Source organism: Callorhinchus milii, unplaced genomic scaffold (assembly GCF_018977255.1).
Source record: "Callorhinchus milii isolate IMCB2004 unplaced genomic scaffold, IMCB_Cmil_1.0 Scaffold11, whole genome shotgun sequence".
In the NCBI taxonomy this organism is placed as follows: Eukaryota; Metazoa; Chordata; class Chondrichthyes; order Chimaeriformes; family Callorhinchidae; genus Callorhinchus; species Callorhinchus milii.
The window spans coordinates 13,441,447-13,460,721 of NW_024704752.1; the positions used below are offsets into that span (position 1 = coordinate 13,441,447).

Genomic DNA, 19,275 nt, shown 5'->3' on the forward strand with positions numbered 1-19,275 from the left:
AGGTAGTGTTTTGTGCCTTGATCAACTACCAGAGGCAATTACAGGAGATATCTACACTTGTTCATTAACTATAATTTTAATTTATCATTCTCCCTTATACATAAAGCTTGCTACATTTTATTATATTTGCAACCACTAGTTTTAAACATGTCTGTTGCACAGGTGGACAAATTAATTCGAGCTGGTGCCAATATTTTGATGCCTATCACAATCGCACATGGAGACAATATGACTGTGGGAACAGCTGTAGACTATGCATATTTCAAGTTTTTTCAGGTATATCTGTCATAAGGAATGTCTTGAGCTTCCTAAAGAACTTCTTTACTGTAACTCTTATGTAGTGACTAAATCCTGAAAATCGTTTTTTATCCACATGGAATAAATATCAGGGAAGCTAGTTATTGCGGGGGAATGGGTGGGGGGGGGGGGGGGTGGGGGGTTGGGGAGAGAAGAGGGGGGAAGTTGTGCTTTAATGCCTGAAATGAACAACTCACCACAGTTGAGAGCATGGAGCTTGGGATCTTTGCAAACTTTACAACTCGGCTTCACTTTGAAACCGTTCTGGTTACCTGAATATGCAGGATCAGAAGATAGCGCAAACGCCTTATCATGCTCTGACACCCGAGGAGAGAGAAATCTTCAACAACCGTCGCCAACTGCTCAAAAGACTTGGTGGACCCCTACGGCATGCTGCCATTTTGAAGGAAAAGAAACGGATAGATGAGCTGGCGAAAGGTATTGGAGAAACATTAGCACTTTGTTTTGACCACCACACACAATTCGTTAGGGAATTTCCTTAGTCTGGCCAACAAACATGCAGCACGCGTTTTCGATTTCTGTTTGCAACCCGATATAAAAATCAGAATTGCCTTAAAATGGGTCAAAAGTGATTTTTTTTGTATGTCAAACAGAAACATGCTTGATTAAAGTATCATTATGTTGCAATGAATTGTCACCAAATTTGTTATTCTTCAATGCGAGTCTGGCCTGTGAGAGTCCGAGCTGGGGAGGAAGGACAAGAGCACTCCTCTTTGAATTTTGGCCATAACAATTACTTTCTTTTGATTTCAAAACCTAAAGTTGACAAGCAAGATGGTGTAGAAGGACAGCCTAATCAAATCAGTCTTACCGCAAAAGCCATCTTACACCGATACAGTGTAGTGGGCGACTTAAAAGAATATCCAACCCAAAAGGAATTTGCTGAGACGTGGCAAAGCATGAAAGATAATCAACTGCAGAGGTAAGGCACACTCTATAAAAATTGTCACTGTCCAGCAAAGTGCAAAGACCCTCAAACAAATCATGAAGTGAAGGCATTGGGAGAAAATCTCGTCTCTTTCCAGATATGTAAAATCCACCTGAATAGATAGCGCTAGCAACTTAGTTTGACATCTCATCTCACAATGCAGCACTCTCCCAGTAAAGCACTGGAGTGTTATCTATCTATCTTCTATCTATCTGACTCAGTCAGGATCGTTTGTGTTAGAAATGGACAGACACCGTTTCAGAAAATATTTGTATCCCCCTTATCTCCATTATTCAAATTGGCCTTCTCTTCCATCACAGACAACAACAACAACAAGATTCCATTTATAGAGCGCCTTTCACGTCGGGAGGACGTCCCAAGGCGCTGTACAGTTGGGTCAGGACCCGAGCAAGGGGGGAAATGGTGAGGGGAGGGAAGGGAGGGAGCGAGGAGGGAGTAGAGAGTCGAGAGGGGAGCTGAAGGCACGGTCAAAGAGAAAGGTCTTGAGACCGGCCTTGAAGGAGGAAAGGGAAGAAGCGGCGAAGGCACTGGGGGATAGAGTTCCAGAGCCTAGGGGCTGAGAGGCTGAAGGCTCGGCCACCAATGGTAGGGCGGTTGGGGCGGGGGATGTGGAGCAGACCGGAGCCAGAGGAACGGAGGGTTCGGGCAGGTAAGTAGGGGGATAGTAGGTTGGAGAGGTAGGAGGGAGCGAGGCCATGAATGGCCTTGTAGGTGAGGATGAGGATCTTGAATTCAATCCTCTGGGGGATGGGGAGCCAGTGGAGGCGAGCGAGGGTGGGAGTGATGTGGTCACGGTGTCTGGTGCGGGACAGTACACGAGCTGCAGGGTTCTGAATGACCTGCAGCTTGTGGAGGGAGGTGCCGGGAAGGCCGGCGAGGAGAGAGTTCCCATAGTCCAGCCTTGAGGTGACAAAGGCGTGGACCAGAGTTTCAGCAGCGTGAGGGGTGAAGTAGTGCCATAGTCTGGCGATGTTCCGGAGGTGATGGAAGGTGGTGCCAGTTGTGGCGCGGATATGAGGGAGAAAGGACAGCTCAGGGTCGAACAGAACACTGAGGTTCCTGACTGGCTTTGAGAGGTGGAGAGTGCAGCCTTGGATGCTGATGCTGTCAGCGCCTGAGGTGCGGAGACGCTGACGTGAGCCAATCAGGAGGGCCTCAGTTTTCCGCACGTTGAGCTGAAGAAAGTTGTCTCTCATCCAGGACTCAATGTCAGACAGACAGCTGTCAGGACATCGGTGGTCGTGGAGTTGAGGGTAGAGGAGGAAAGGTAGAGTTGGGTGTCATCCGCATACATGTGGAAGTTAACCTCATGTCTGCGGATGATGTCACCACAGGGGGAGCATGTAGAGGGTGAAGAGGAGGGGACCGAGGACAGAGCCCTGAGGGACACCGCACGAGACAGTGTCGGGGTTGGAGGAAAAGCCGTTCGTGGAAACAAAATGAAGACGGTGGGAGAGGTATGACCTAAACCACTCAAGGACAGGGCCTTGAAGGTTGAGGTGGGAGGACAAGCGGTGGAGGAGCATAGTGTGGTCGACCGTATCGAATGCTGCCGATAGGTCGAGGAGGCAGAGGGAGCCCTGGTCGCAGATGGTCAGGATGTCATTGGTGACCTTGACCAGGGCAGTTTCTGTGCTATGGGCAGCACGGAACCCGACTGAAGGGGTTCGAATAATGAATGGGTGGAGAGGAAAGAGCGCAGCTGGGAGGCGACAACTCTTTCAAGGACCTTGAACAGGAAGGGGAGGTTGGAGATGGGCCGGTAGCTTGACAGCTGCGACGCATCAAACATTAGACGACAGCATTAGTATTATACACAACTGATATCTGACAGCAAAATGAAGTCTGCAATACAGAGTATTGCATTTCTTTCATCCTTCAGAAATAGCTCAGATACTGGTTTTCAAAACCTAACAACATCTAACGTTCTGCTTGCATTATACAGACAACCCTTGTTTCTGTTCAAATTCTGTTACAACTGTGGGCGCTCAGTGGGTGTGCGTCTGACTCTGTGCAGTCGGTGCAAAGAGGTCTATTACTGCAGCAGGGCCTGCAAATTGACTGCTTGGGAAGAATTTCATAAGTATGAATGCAAGCGATTCAGAGGTATGCCCATTTCATTTTTAATGTACATCTTTAACAAATCCAACCAAGTAATTGTACAGTTGTGCAAATCTAGTGGTGAAGGTATATGCTTTCAGTATGTATCGTAGATAAAATCCCAAGAAAATTATAGAAAATGAGTGTTGGCAGGCCTTTTAATATTGGAGGCAGGAGGGGGGTAAACGAATCACAGCACTCATCCAACATCCACCACATATTAAGGCTTTCCACCAAATGCACTGGATGATAAAGAGCAAGAAACACAGACCCATGGATTTTTAAAAAAAAAAATTGGTTTCGGACTTAGACCTATCAGGTTTGAATTCCAGATACCTGGAGTAAGATGGGGTTTACTGTACATCAGTACTGATTTGCCTAGAGATTACAGAGTAACTGTACTTTATAATATATCCTGTGAAGTGCTTTGAGATGTCCTCACGATGTGAAAAGGGCCCCAAATGCCAAGATTATTTTATGAAGTCATTTATGAAAAAAAACATTTACTTTTGTGATTTATCAATTTCCAGCTCAACCAAAAATCAAAAAGAAAGACACAAGTGGGGAACAGCAGCAGAAGGTCACCAAGAAACCCCCAATAGATAACTACAGCTTTAATTAAAGTATCTTTGAATATATGACATTTCTTTACGCATTTTGTTTTAGGGGGCAGAATCTGTGCTTGCAAACAAAGGCATAAGGTGTCAATACCTGTCAATTCCAGGAATGAAAAGCCTTTAAAATTTTGCACAGCACAGGTAGCTTGCAGTACATTGTCCCAACTATTTTAACTTCAATGGCATGTAAAATAAATTAATCAAACTAAGGAATAAGTAGCACAAGTCAATCTTTATTGAAAACTTAAGTAATAATACATAACAATTCTTGTTACAATAACATGCCTTGAAGTTTCTTTTTAAATCTCCGAGCTCACCTACCGTCAGATTGCTTTTTTAAAAAAATACCAATGTATGAATTTACACATAATTGAACTGGCTCAGAATGATAAGAGTTTGTGGTTGATGAATTAGCCAATGTAAAATGAGGATTTGAAACAGGTTGCTGGAAGACAACACTGACTGAGACTAAGTAGTAAGTACCAAAGTAAAATACTTTAAAGCATAATGTTCAAAAAGGGTGCTTTTTCTGTTTAAGAAAAAAAGAGTGCCTTTTTAGTAACAAAAATGAGCAGGAAAACTCAATTGGGCAATTGTACCTATAAGTTGCATGCATTTTTGAACAGAAAGGCTATCATACGGCACAACAATCAGACACCAAATACAATCTACTCACAATGTGAAATTCTGTAAACCAAAAGGCAATAAACAATTTCAGACAGGGTAATATTTCAGGCTGTATCCATCTACTACTGCAGGCATCCTAATTACTAAGTGTGCTTATATCGGTGGTCAATTAAGATTGCGTTGGCCAGTTATGATTGCAGGCATAAGTGGTGCAAAGATTTTGTAAACGTGCTGGATCAACAGTGCCATTTTCCCGTCCCTCTCCTCAATTTACAAACTGCAGGAGCTCTGCATTGCCCCCCCCCCCTTCTCTTTCAGGGTAGATGATCACCCAAATTCTAACCTCAAATTTCCAGGTGCTCAACAGACTGAAATCTTGGAAAAAAAATTTAATCTTTCTCCCTCCCCCACCAATCCAGCCAAAATATAAATTAGTAATGGACTAGAATGTGAGTCAGTGACTGAAACATTAAACACTGTTTGAAAAGTGATAGTGTGCTTAGTTTTTTTAAAAAAAGCTGACTCCAAAATAGTTAATTGAATCTATACAACAAAACATTTTGGTCTAGCCAAGTTTTTTTTTTGAAAAACAAAGCAGGCACATTAAAATTGCCTAGAGTGATAGTTGAGGGTCTCCAAATGTACTGCACTGTGTACTATAATATGAAAAAATTCCTTAATTCAAATAATGCTTTATGTTAAACATTCCAAATGAAAGCTTTTCACTGCCAATTATTCACCTCAGCACCCATTACCTTCTTGTTGAAATATACATCATGGAAAAAAACAAATGATATCACCACAGCACTTTTGTGCTGTCACTTAGTTGCCCATTTTAACTTTTGTAGAATCATACAACCTGTAAATACAGCCAAGTGATCAAAATGTATTTACTACGTTGTGGCACACTGGAACATTCACATTAATCAATACACCTACAATACTGCTCTTAGCTGCACCCCCTCAAATGCTAAGAAAGTTGCAGTGCTGTGCATTGGTTGAGCAAAGATATAGGAATATATGGAAAGAGAGCAGAGGGAATTATAATCAATTTTAACAGAATTTAGTTAACAGTAGTGTTGATAGACTGACTAATTTCTGGATTGTCAATACTTTTATCTCATGTCTTCCAGCACAAAACACCGAATCCAAGTTTGAGTTTGTAAACTCTCGGAAAAGATCAACCACACATACTGTCTTTATTCTCATTAGAATTTTTCTTAAATTGGCTTCTTTGCACTTTTATAGCTAAAATAACAATGTTTTGTGTGGGCATTTTGGCAAAAATGTTACTTGCAGAAATGCAGTATTTTCATAGGTTGTGTGTGCACATATTTGCCTAAAAACAATAAAAATCACCTCTTCTGCTCAGCTACACTTGTTTGACAGTCTTGTGTACATCAGTTTACAAAAGGATTTAAGAGATTAGCACATTGGACACCATTTTATTTGGGAATCTAGGACTATACAATTGATGACCTCTTAACCAAAACAAAAAGTAAAACTGAAAGATAAAAAAAAAATCAAATTCCTACTTGCTGAAACTACTTTAACATAGGGTCAGAAAGAGCTCAATGTTCTCCTCAAAACTTTCAGTGCTTTTCTAAACTGGGAGCTTTTCAGGCTTGAAAATCTCCATTTTCTGTGATTTTTTGGCAATTTTGGGTAGAGAACATACAGTAAGTATCAGATGTGTTTCAAGCTGGAATTTTGCTTTGAGCGTGTTCTATAAACACATTTTACCTACAATTCTTTACTGTTCCTTAGTGTGTTACAAGATAGCTTGATCATTCCACTTCCAAGGAGTAACCCCACTAGCTGCACAGCAATATGTTCCTCAAGAACTAGTGTAGGAGTATTTTAAATAAAATTCTAATCATCTTAAACCACTCATAACATTAATGTAAAAAAAGATTAAGAGTGATAAGACCACGTTTGTGCTTGATCTCCTTTAATATCCTTTTGCTAGCTATCAAACATGATACCATAAATAACTCAAAACAGATAATTGTTACTGTTCTAGTTAATTTTAGTGTATCCATTCCTTTACATTGAAACTATTTGGTAATCGATACCATTTTCCTCATGAGGCCCGATATTGAGAGAACAGAGACAGCTGAAGGTTGGATCCCTTTATGTCAGGTACATATATTATTAAGTTGCAATGCAGGATACTGTACTACCTGCATTATCAATATCACAATCAAATACTCTTAGCTGTACTCCTAAGACAATTGTATTCCTTTGTACCTATATTCAGAGTTAACCATTTTTGAGGTGGCTAACAGATCTCAGAGTTGCAACCATTCTCTTTAAACTGGTTTGAAACTCGAGGAGGGTAATATTGCTTTCTTTACTTAATCAGCTTCTCTTCTATTGTTAAACTTGTGAAAAATGAGAAAACCTTACAGTGACAATTGTTGTACAGCATTTAGGTCATAAAAGAATCTTGAGACTTGTTAACCAAAAAAAACTTTTCATTTGAACACAAGGAATCACACAGTTGGTTTACTACATAGTTCAAGAACAGTACTGCCAGAGGCAACAGTAATAGAAACCTTTTGGTGAGTGAATTTTGTATGGTGCCAGTGGAAGTGGGATAGGATGATGAAAGGAAAAGGTAAATGCTTTGATAATTTTATAGCCAGTAAAGATCTGCTCTTTTTTTGGTTTCACCAACAGCTAATTGGATGAAAATTTCACTGCACAACAAATGCTATTGCTTTGGAGCCAAGTCATTCCTATGTATACCCTGTGAGAATAGTATTTGATAATGGCATTTTATATAGAGATTCCTTAAACAAGCAGACAACTAAAATGAAATCAGCTTCCTTTGGTTTTATACTAGTTTGAATACTCATAAGCATGTTATAATTCCTTGAGTTATTCAACCTCACTTTACCAATCAAGCTATCCTGTATGATCCACAAACTGGAGTAAAATCAACTCTGAACCTGAACAAATGTATGTAGAAACTAAGGACTTTTTTTAATATAAAAAGAAAAGCACAAATATACTCCCATTTAGAGGATGAGTGTTCATAACTGGAACAGTAGCCAAAGCACCCTCCATGCTAACAAACTGAGGCACAGCACCCCTATTCTATAAAAGAAATGAGTGCATAAATTGTTTTTAAAAAAGGAAAATGTTTCATTACGTTGTTTTTGGAAAGCATTGAAAAGTATGGAATGCAACCATCAAGAACAGTATTGCTAGGATTAAAATGCAAAATTTAGTAGCCAAAATATTTTCTGCACTGGTAATTGTAGTTTTAGACTTTCATGGAACATGAAAAATGTAAGATTTGGGCCAGGTAAATATTTTAAGATTGTCAAATTAAAAACCTACAAAATTACAAGCGTCATGTTTTAAGTCAGAGGAATTTATAAATTGGAACATTCCATTTACGTGGAATATTAAAAAAAAGAAAAATTCAACTTGTATTGCTCTTCCAGATCCATCTTTAAAAATGGCCACACATCTCCTTCATCATTTTGTTTTAATCTCTGCCCCTATTTTTCATTGAAACATCGAACCTAATGTCGTCTAAATTGAAGACTGTCAAGTCAATGCCTGAATGCTTCATTTAACGCCACTGGAGTATCACCTCCAGGTGCTCTATAGTAAATGCATTGCCTATCTGAGGTTGGGAATGAATACAATGACTAAAGAAATGTAACTAACCCTTAAAAATGCAAGTCCAACAACAGATCAGGTTGTATTCTGGCATGTAATAGAAATTCACTTCCACTATTCTTTTGGAACATTACGTTCATATAGACTGCATTATTTGAAAGTTGCAAAACACTTTCAGTTCCTTTGGATTTTGCATATGATGTTTTGCTTTAGTCACTGAAGGTAGATTTTAGCAAGCATTTTGTAACATGCATTGAACTAGATATGAATCCAAATATACTTATACTCCCTTTTGTATAATCTATAAAATTGCAAGACAGTCCACAAAAACAGATTTTGCCATCAGACTGGAGTACTGTTGAGTTCCAAGATGCAAGATATGCAGCCATGATAATCTTCTGTTTTTTGGTAGTGTTTGGCAAGTGTTGAGAGTATTGATGTTCAGGAAGGAAGGGGTTCAGGTTGGAGGCATGTGGGAATCAGCACCAAGTGTTAAGACTTGTTTGATTGCATATCTCCCACCTTTAAACCTGTGTAAAAAAAAGTGCATTGAAAACACGTTAGTGTTGATAATTACCTCCCTCCACTCCCCATTTTTGGCATTTTACCAGAGTGAGCCATTAATGTTGGGAGCATCTTGTAAAGTATAGTTTTCTTATCAATTAATAGCACAACATTCATAAGTTTAGCAAATTCTGATTTTTCTCAGTAAGAATTCAACATGTTAAATCACAACATCCCCTTTACATAGCACATCTTCTTCACATCCCCTTGTGGTTCAGAAAGTTCAATACTCAAAAAAAAACCAAGGTCAAAGCAGCAAGCAGATCTGACTAAATACAGCAGATTGCATATTCCTTAAATTCAATGTCTGCCCTTTCTTGGTCCAACTCCAAATTCAGAAGGTCTATACATCTCAAAGCATTATATTTCTTGCTAGGACATTAATGCTTCATAACAGCCAAAGAAAAATGCTTACAGTAACTAGCTGTTCACCACTGTGGGGGTACATAGCTGTAGGTAGGTGTTCCTGGAGGCCGATAAGCAGGCATAGAACCTGGATGAGCAGCGACTGGAGTCGGGGAATGAGTTGTCAACAAAGTGCCTGTGTAGAAAACAAAATCTTGTTTCAAAAAATATTGTTGAATTTTGAGTTAAAAGTTTTTTTTTAAAAATGTTGAATTTGGTTCAAAATACAAGAGTTAGAAAACGTTTTAACATAAAAATGCAAAAACTGAATTTGAAGAGTTTGAAAAAGTTTAAAGCTAGAATTATAGAACACATCAACCAAAGGAAGCCTTTATCTCCCTCCCTCTTTAAAACAAAGTTCCCACAATTTCACAAAATCAACTTTTCTGTAAATTCTGCTCAACTGGAGGAGCAGAAATGTATAAGGAAACCAATAATTTGTCATTTTATAAAATATACATTCAATATAAAAACATAGGAGAAAAGATCACAATAAATATCTTTAATGTCCACAGACTTTCCTCAAATAGGAAATCAAGAGTTCTTTGACCTGCAAAAGTTCTACAGATACAAGTCATACAGTCTAATACTGTGAATGTCAACTCGTGCCAATGTGAACAGCCTGCGTAAAGGTAACAGAGTAAATCAGAGCTCTATTCAATCAGTTCAAAAAGCTTCACAAACCGTGCGCCAAAACACAATCCCAGGTCTTAGAACTGTATATTGTGTTCCACTTTAGATACTGCATTTATCAAATTGCTTAAAAAATGCTTTAGAATTTTAATCAAGAGGGCTCTGAGATGTCGCTTGGACAAGATGTTTGTCGAGGGCATGATTGGCTTACTCCTTTTTCCTCTTGCTCATTCAGCAAAGTCCTTAAATTGCCCTTTCAGTGAAATTCAAGCTCTGAAGGTCTAGCGGCAAATCAAGTGTACTAATAATAGGACAAGCAAGCTACCGAGAACAAATAGATTTTTTTTTAAAAAACGTCGAATTTTAAAACACTCAATTTTCTTTAGGTTTCCCAAATACCCCATTTTGTGGTACACACATTTAGTGCCATTAAAGTCTTAAACCCCCAAGCCTTTATATCTTTGAAACTCTATAATCCAGAAAAATAGTTTCTCTTACACGGATACCCACCAGCTGACATTGCCATAGTGGTTCCAGCTACCATTCCCATGGCAACACCATTTCCTCTGGGTTGTTGAATATGCTGAGGGTACATAGCAGGCATTCCATTTGGTTGGACGACTGTGGTGTGATGAATTACATGTGGTGGTGCTGCATACAGGGGTTGTGTGTAGAAAGCACCTTGCTATTAACAAAAATGACAATATTAAAGGTTGAGTGTAAGGAGTACTAACTGTATATACACACATATAAAAAAATACACATCTTGTATACAGTCTTAAGTTGTACCCCAAATTACTCATTTTTGTAAACCTTATCCCCTCCAAATTCTGTCAACACAGCATTGGTTAAACTGATGCCAAATCATGACTAATCTTGCTCAGATCAGACCTTTGCCTTACCTGAGCGTAAGGGTTCTGCTGTGGATAGGCACTTCGAACTGGGTATACTGCTGTCTGGTATGGATTGGGAGAGGAGGAATATGGGGGCACTGCTCCACTGGTTGGAGAACAGGACACTTTATAAGGTGTGCCTGGTGTATAACCTAAAACAAAGAACCCACAAGGTTAAACATTTCACTGGTCAATTCAGCAAAGTGGTCTCTGATAGGCAATCAATATTTCTTTATTTTCACTATTCTTTCACTCACCTCAGCTCAAGCTCAGAGCAACATTTCAAATTGGACAACGCAGCAACAAAATCTTCCTTAAAGGGGTCATCAATAATTGCTTTTAATACAAGCATTACTTAATTGCTTCACCCTCCAAGCTGCACATGGTAAAGTTATCAAAAAGTTGAAAAATAGAACACTAATAGTGTCTCTAGCATTCTTGTTTGAGTTATTTTACCATTTTATGTGGGACTCAAGTGAACCCCAGTAGTGTATCGTTCATCTAAGAAGTCACTACACATTACAGTAAATCCTGTGAAACACTTCAAGACTTCTTCCCAGATGAAAGGTACTATGTCACATGCTTGAATTATGACACACAAGTGATCAGGCAGAGTTAAAGTGGTATAAACTAGATACAATACCTGTCGGGAAGGCTGGATTTGTAGCAGAGTACATATTATGAGAGAAAGCAGGAGCAGCTGTAGCATAGCCCACTGGGAAACCTGCTATTTTGTAAGAACGAAAACAACATGTAGATTAAGTTAACAGAATTGTACCAGTTTTACAATATAAACAAACAGTACAACAAGAAGTGGGTCTTAAGAATTTTTTTAAAAAAATCAAGACAGGGTCAAAGAAAACAGTTCAAAGTACCAGAACTCTTATCAATGATTTAAACAGAATTTTTTTTAAAATTTGGACTAAGAGCAATACATGAATACAAGAACTAACTTGTTGAAGTTGAATTAAAAGAGGACAAGGTGAAAGAAAATGAGGCATAATTCCATCAATGTTTGGATTTGAACTAAGCTCCAGAGGTGAAAGGACACCCAAAACCATTCAGGCCTCACTAATGATACATGTTAATTCAGCTTCTCTATAGTCAGTCTTATTAATTCTTATTGGTCGTGTTATTATTTAGGTGAACCAATGGGCATGGTGTACATCTGTCAAAAACCAAGAATAAAATATCAGTTATTACAACAGTTTGTTGTAACTGGTATGATTGTACTTATTTAAAGAGTAATCAATTTACCTGGGTATCCAATTCCTTTTGGATTTGCATAGGGAACCCCTGAAGGAGCTGGGCTGTAGACCGGGTTCATGATGTTTAGTTGGAGCTAGCTAACAGTTACAGTGCTCGGTGACTCCTGCTGTAATAAATAATCCAGATTCATTATGAATGTCAGTTTATAGACTGCATTTAAATACTGAAGTACTACAGACACATATGCATTATTTCTTGTTTTCCCTCGAGCTCCTGCTTGTATATAGTTCCCCTCGTTGCAGCCAAATGCACTATGCCAATTTTCAAGAAATCACACTGATAAGATTGTTAACAATTAAACAATTCTTAAATATGATATAATGTGTGAACATGTTTCAAGTTTGAGTCGACCTACTGAAGGAATGAAGACTGCCCAACACTTCACAGGGTGGAGGAAAATCCACAGCTTTAAGATGCTCTGGAGGAATGAGTTTGAAAAGCTGAAAGACTTTTTCTTGTTCTAAGCTTACGTTCTTACACACCAGCATCGGAGGACTGGAATCAGAATACTCGCTCAATATATAACCTAGGGTATGGTGAGGAGACTTAAGCAGGAGGAAGCAAACATATCTTTTTTTAAAAAATCAAAGAAATTAATATTTCTAGTTGTGACAGATAAAATATTTTAATTATAGAAGATATTTTTATCCCCAAATATATTTCCCATGAGTTATGCAGCTATGAAATTCAATTTACAATCAACTTTCCATGGGATGAGTTTAGAGTCACATTACTACCAAATAAAGGTAAATTTGAATAGGTATCGATTGCAGAGAATAAAAATAAAAACTAGTCAAAGAATGAAACTTTGAAGACGAGTGTTCATTTTAGGAGACAAGGTAAATCTGATCCTTTCAACCCTTTGAATTATTTTCAAAGTGTTTTCAGTCTTTCTGAACAGTTCAAATGGAAGTCAATGCTCAAATAACAATGCAAAAATTGAACACTTCTCTATAATATCTGCAAGTCACGAAATACATGCATCGTGCAAAAGACGAGGTGAAATTCCATTTAACCCAAGAGATTTGGTAGTTCCACTTAATAAAACATGATGATGCTTTTCCTGAGTTCTTACAAAGATGGCTTCCAATCATTCAGAGCATGAAGCATGAAATCATTGTACAGTACACCACAGGTTCAGGATTTCTGTCTTGTCAATTTTGCAGTAGAGTAAATGAATCTGGCATATAACTATGCAATACAAAAACCAACTAGATTCAGCACCGAAGTTCACTTTGGTTATAACCTAGAAATTAAACAAACCACTTTTTTAAAAAATCATGGAAAAGGAGCAATTATCATACCTATTAAAATAAACACTCAAAGATGCTTCAAGTACTGCAGCAATGCCAAGAATGAGATTTTAAAATTCTCAATTGAGTTCAATTTTAAATAGATTTTCTCCCAATTTAAGGACCAAGGCTAAAAAATTTGAGACGCTCCAAAGTTGCCAATCCCATTCAGCAATCTCACTGTAATACAGTTATCACTAGATGCATTAGGTACATTGGCATGGACATGGCACAAGCAAAATACAAACATACTCCACAAACTCCATTCCTCAGCAGAATGCTTTGCTCATACTATGACCCATTGTCAGTGTTCTCCATTATAAATTTAGCCAATTTCATAATAATGGATACAGAGCTGAGCCATACTGCTTTGCTTGGGAGAAACCAGTGAGATTTTGCATATTTTAGTCAGATTGGAATCAATTAACCATACAATGAATTTCTCATCTCAGCCAAGTCATTCACAAAGCGAAACTACCTTGTGTTACTGAATGATAGGCTTTTGATAGCAGTATAACTTTTGTGCAAATTAAAAAAAAGAGAAACAAGGCTAACAATTTGCCCGTTTATTGCGATGTACAATTTTAGAATTACTATATGGGCCAATTGAAAGTCAATAATATTGTATTCAATTACCCAAATGCAATTTGGATCATATTGTACTGCAGCACTATTGGCAGGTAGCTAACATTGTTGATCAAATGCTCTTTTGAACAAGAGCCTTCATGGCTGTGATAACTTTAAAAAAAAATGAAATATCTCCTTAATTTGAGAACTCATTGAATTTGTGATCTAAGCTCTGCATTCGCAGACCTCAGCAATGCCATTTTCTCACACAACCCTCAACTAAGAGAGCACACTGAGAAAACCAAAGCGGGGAATCAGTCCAGCTAGGTTTGTATAGTATTATTCTGTGTTTTCCGGATTATAATATGAATTTAAATCTATGACTTTTCACATTAGTTTGGGTACTTACCCACTCACACTTTCTCACCACCCTTGGTCTTCTTCCAATCAGAACTCAGGAATACAGAGCAGAAATCAGCAGCGAAGCAGACAAGGTATATTTTTGAGCTCCTACAATGTACAAAAACAACATTTTTTTTTTGGAGGTGGCAGTGGCGGGGGAGGGGTGGGGGGGGGGGGGGGTGGGGGGGGGCGCGGAGGTTCAGTATCTTTCCAAAACCAACAATGAGCTCAGGACCGAAATTCCAGTTTGAAAAGCAAACGGTGGGGGGGAACGCGTTTTCCCACTTCTTTATTAATACATTTTAATTTCAGGACGAGCTCTCTTTCAAAAACTGGGATGTGTGTGTGTGTGTGTGTGTGTGGGGGGGGGGGGGGGGGTGTGGGTGGGGGAGAGGTATTTTCTCACCAGCATAATGTAGTTATAGTTGAACCAGTAAACCGTGTCAATTACATATCTATCTATACACACACACACACACACACAGACACACAGACGGAGGGAGATTTGATGGATGCAGCACTATCATAACAAGTGTCTGGAATCAAAGATGGACGTTTTACAGATCAGGCGATCGGGTCGAGAACCAGAAGGATCGAGTGATTTCACTGTTGGGCAGTTGAGATCGGGGATGAGAACACGAACCGAAAGGACCCCCCAACAGGATTTTTGTAGCATTTAACGGGAGTCGGTGCGTAAAGCCCCCCCACCGCCCCCCCTCACTCACACCCCCCCCCTCACTCACTCCCCCCTCACTCACTCCCCCCTCACTCACTCCCCCCCTCACTCACTCCCCCCTCACTCACTCCCCCCCCACCCCCCTCACTCACTCCCCCCCCACCCCCTCACTCACTCCCCCCCACCGCCCCCCTCACTCACCCCCCCACCCCTCACTCACTCCCCCCCACCCCTCACTCACTCACTCCCCCCCACCGCCCCCTCTCACTCACTCCCCCGGTGAGCAAAATGGTTTCGCGTATCGTCAGTATCATTATACTGTTGGGGAACCAGGATTTGATCCGCGTTTGTTTGTTTGTTTTGCACAGGAGAGGCCCTGTCAGCGCGGCCCCTCCGGAGCCTCGGTCGGTCGGTCGGCAGTGCAGTGCAGTGCAGGAGGGCCGAGCACAGCCTCGAGAATCGCAGCATAAAAACAATGACAAAATGGGGGGAGGGAGTGGGGGAGGGAGGGAGGGAGGGAGGAGGCGGCGGTGCGGCCACCGCAACAACCCCGCCCGCCCGCCCGGGCATTGAGGCCGAGGCCTATGGCGCGCCCAACACACCCGCCCCCGTCCGTCCGTCCGTCCGTCCCCTGTACCCCGGAGCTCGAGCTGAGCGGCGACTCCAAGGGGATGGGCCCCGACTCAGAGGCCTCTCTCTCTCTCGCTCGCTCTCTCTCGCTGTGGTGGCGAACATTAATATAAGAGTCGAAAGAAAGGCCCGGCGGAGCGAGTGGGCCCGGACGCGGGGTAATCGGGTGGGGGGGGCGGGTTCGATACCTGCAGGTGACCGACGGCGGGGCTCTGGCGGTGCGGCTCTGCTCTCCTCTCCGGCTCTCACCTCCCGCAGCTGCTGCGCACTTACCAACCAACGCCGCTTCCTACCTCCCGCACGTCACTTCCGCCACTTCACACCTAAGAAAAAAAACAGGAGGGGCCCAGAGAGAGAGTCCCCCACCACCCCCCCGGGGGGGTGAGAGTGAGGGCTCACAGGGCACTGCCCCCCCACCCCCACCCCGGGGGGTGAGAGTGAGGGCTCACAGGGCTCTGCCCCCCCCCACCCCGGGGGGTGAGAGTGAGGGCTCACAGGGCACTGCCCCCCCCACCCCCACCCCGGGGGGTGAGAGGGAGGGCTCACAGGGCACTGCCCCCCCCACCCCCACCCCGGGGGGTGAGAGGGAGGGCTCACAGGGCTCTGCCCCCCCCCCCTCCATCCCCAGGGGAATGAGAGTGAGGGCTCACAAGGCTCTGCCCCCCCCCCCCCCCCCCCCCACTCCACCCCCAGGGGAATGAGAGTGAGGGCTCAGAGGGCTCTGCCCCCCCACGCCACTCCCAGGGGAATGAGAGTGAGGGCTCACAGGGCTCTGACCCCCACACTCCATCCCCAGGGGAATGAGAGTGAGGGCTCACAAGGCTCTGCCCCCACTCCACCCCCAGGGGAATGAGAGTGAGGGCTCACAAGGCTCTGCCCCCCCCCCCCCACTCCACCCCCAGGGGAATGAGAGTGAGGGCTCAGAGGGCTCTGCCCCCCCCACGCCACTCCCAGGGGAATGAGAGTGAGGGCTCACAGGGCTCTGCCCCCCCACACTCCATCCCCAGGGGAATGAGAGTGAGGGCTCACAAGGCTCTGCCCCCACTCCACCCCCAGGGGAATGAGAGTGAGGGCTCACAAGGCTCTGCCCCCCCCCCCCCCACTCCACCCCCAGGGGAATGAGAGTGAGGGCTCAGAGGGCTCTGCCCCCCCCACGCCACTCCCAGGGGAATGAGAGTGAGTGCTCACAGGGCTCTGCCCCCACTCCACCCCCAGGGGAATGAGAGTGAGTGCTCACAGGGCTCTGCCCCCACTCCACCCCCAGGGGAATGAGAGTGAGTGCTCACAGGGCTCTGCCCCCCCCAGGGAAATGAGAGTGAGGGCTCACAAGGCTCTGCCCTCTCCCACCCCCTACTCCACCCCCAGGGGAATGAGAGTGAGTGTTCACAGGGCTCTGCCACCCCAGGGCAGTGAGAGTGTTTACACAGACACCACCCCCCACCGCTACCCCGCTCCTTACCTCCTCTCGGGGCATTGTGAGGGGAGTCAGAGAACAGAGTGTAAGACACTCCACTCAGAATGGAGCCTGTAAGCACTACATAACCTCAGCAACAATATAATAATAATAATAATCCTCGTATTTAATATATTGCCTCAGCACATCATCGAGACGTCTCAAAGCACTTCCCAAGAATATATTGTAAAGTCACAAATTATATTGATCATGACAAAATCAATTTTGGATGTTCAAAAGAAAATTGGACACTTGGGAAGTAAGGGTGTTAAGTAGCATAGAGAAAAGTCAGACAAAATGGAACTAAAAGATCTGCCATGACATAACAAAAGGCTGGTAGAAAAGGCTTTATGGGCCAAATGCCCTCCTCCTTTTCCTATGTTGCTAAAATAATTCATGACTTAAATATAAAGGGGAAGCATAATGGAGAAGTGGAAGGGACAAGTAGACACGGGCATTTGCTGGAAATCTGACAAGAAAACAGAAATTCAAGAAATGCACAACAGTAATTCAGCAGTTAAAAGATAATAAAATAATAATCCTTGCATTTGATATAGCGCCTTATCACATCTTCGAGACATCTCAAAATGCTTGACAATATACTGTAAAGTGAATTGACTGTATATTTATGGGCGAATTGCAGCAGACAATTGTGCACAGCAGTGTCCCACAAAGTCGTGGATTGAGTGACCGAATTATTTTTTTTTGAAGGAATTATTACCCCAGAAAAGCGATCTGTCAATCGACTAACAACTTATTTACTGCTAGGTAAACAAGCGTGCGGATTAAGGAAACTTGCCCAACGTTTTGTCCTGCCGGGAATCGAACCAAGGTCGTCTCGCATATGAGGCGAGTGCTCTAACCACTAAGCTACAGGATTCCACATAAAGATGGTTCAGGTACATAACATTAAGTGCAACTTGAACTACACTCTCCCACAAAGACACTTTTCAATGTTGAGAATAAGGCTACAACTTGAATAAATGTAGAAGCAAATTACAGCTTAATAGCCATAAAAGTTACTTCTTTACTTGGTAGAAGCTGAAGTTACTACTATTTTTCCTGCTGAAGTTGCTGATAGACTTACTTCACATTCTGGTTGAGCATTTAATTATTCAAAGAGGTCTGTCATATGAGATTATTTGGCAAACTGTCAGATGTTGATTTAACTTGTTGCATGCCAAGTGGCAAGGAAAACGCACAGCTACGTCACTCTGCTTGGCTGCTGGAAACTGATAAACAGCAATAAAATTATCAACTACTCTATGACTCAGGTCCTTTTTAATTTTTTTTGTTTTTTAGTTAGTCAGCCAAGTATCTTATACGTGCAGAAACCCAACTTAAGAGTATCCAAACCAGCCTGGGAGTTCCACATTTGCAAGCCACCTGTCCACATAGAAATTTCTCTGTGTCTGCAACAGAATGCACACTTTCTCCCTGAAGAGATGAACCCTGTTTACCTAATTCCAGAGAAAATTAAGCCACTGATAAGGAAACTCCATAATCCCCTCTATCCCCGCCCCAGGAGGATACGCACATTGGTCGCTTGACATCTGACAAGTATAATTTTGAGTGCTCATTAAGTGGGTAGCAGGGTGCCAGGACCCTCCGCTGTGAGTTCTCCCCACAATATTTCAAATGTGGCCTGGATGGTTTGAACAATTTCTTTTAAGTTGTGGTGAAAATGACCTTGAGAGGTTTCAGTAGCCCACATCAACTGTTTTTTTTCCCCTGTGGCCCTTGTATTTTCCAGTCTTTGTACGCACCCCATTGCCAATCAAGATCCTTGAGGAGAACGTGAGGCCTTTAAGAGAAAACTCTGCATGCAAAGATCTATTCCACGGTACAGTCACCCAAACTAAAAACCATCTCTGTACGATCATGACACGGCACTTTTTTTTATTCGGGCACTCACTGTGCCATGATTTACATCCCTTAAAAGCCATCGACATCTCCGACCTGTGTTTGTGCTGCGGAGTGGAATGCGTTACCGCTCACACCGAGGGCAATAATGATGGCAATAATGATGGCCTTATCTCGTCTTTTGAGACGTCTTCGCAGAATATTACTGTCAAGTGGAATCATGGAATTACGCAGCACAGAAGGAGGCCATTCGGCCCATCGGGGTCTGTGACGGCTCTTTGAAAAGAGCTTCCAAATCAACCCCACTCCCCCCCCCACCGCGCTCTCCCCCATAGCCCTGCAAACTTGGTCCTCCCACAAATAATTATCTACTGACTGTTT

The 19,275-nt window shown here is 42.3% G+C and overlaps 2 protein-coding genes across 6 annotated transcripts in view; one reads left to right on the plus strand and one right to left on the minus strand.

The window, feature by feature from the left end:
• ankmy1 (ankyrin repeat and MYND domain containing 1) overlaps nt 1-6,331 on the plus strand; it is an 18,437-nt gene extending 12,106 nt beyond the window's left edge. For 2 of the 3 annotated variants that reach the window (XM_007887179.2, XM_042338986.1), the window contains exons 12-16: nt 163-276; nt 582-735; nt 1,081-1,240; nt 3,213-3,373; nt 3,898-6,331. In XM_007887179.2, coding sequence (XP_007885370.1) covers nt 163-276; nt 582-735; nt 1,081-1,240; nt 3,213-3,373; nt 3,898-3,989 — 681 coding nt within the window. In that variant the 3' untranslated portion in view covers nt 3,990-6,331. The remainder of the gene's footprint in view (nt 1-162; nt 277-581; nt 736-1,080; nt 1,241-3,212; nt 3,374-3,897) is intronic. The other variant, XM_042338985.1, reaches the window with a different exon arrangement.
• Nucleotides 4,198-15,946, minus strand: fam168b (family with sequence similarity 168 member B). 3 transcript variants are annotated; one of them, XM_042338988.1, is made up of 8 exons: nt 15,852-15,946; nt 14,280-14,380; nt 12,000-12,117; nt 11,386-11,469; nt 10,752-10,894; nt 10,348-10,534; nt 9,227-9,352; nt 4,198-8,777 (listed from the first exon to the last, which is right to left on the minus strand). In XM_042338988.1, the coding sequence occupies exons 3-7, from the start codon at nt 12,067-12,069 to the stop codon at nt 9,240-9,242; spliced, it is 597 nt and encodes a 198-aa protein (XP_042194922.1). In that variant the 5' UTR covers nt 12,070-12,117; nt 14,280-14,380; nt 15,852-15,946; the 3' UTR covers nt 4,198-8,777; nt 9,227-9,239. The 3 variants fall into 3 exon arrangements, with proteins under 3 accessions (XP_042194922.1, XP_007885351.1, XP_042194921.1); XM_007887160.2 differs by having other exon boundaries at nt 10,360-10,534; nt 15,767-15,946; XM_042338987.1 differs by having other exon boundaries at nt 15,767-15,946.
• Between the last annotated feature and the right edge of the window lie 3,329 nt (nt 15,947-19,275).

Coding starts and splice junctions, on each gene's coding strand:
- fam168b (XM_042338988.1), bottom strand. CDS start 12,069: ATGAACCCGGTCTACAGCCCAGCTCCTTCAGGGGTTCCCTATGCAAAT. Junction 11,470..11,999: donor AAAAGGAATTGGATACCCAG/GTAAATTGATTA, acceptor CTTACAAAATAG/CAGGTTTCCCAGTGGGCTAT. Junction 9,353..10,347: donor GTCAGCTGGTGGGTATCCGT/GTAAGAGAAACT, acceptor TTTTCTACACAG/GCACTTTGTTGACAACTCAT.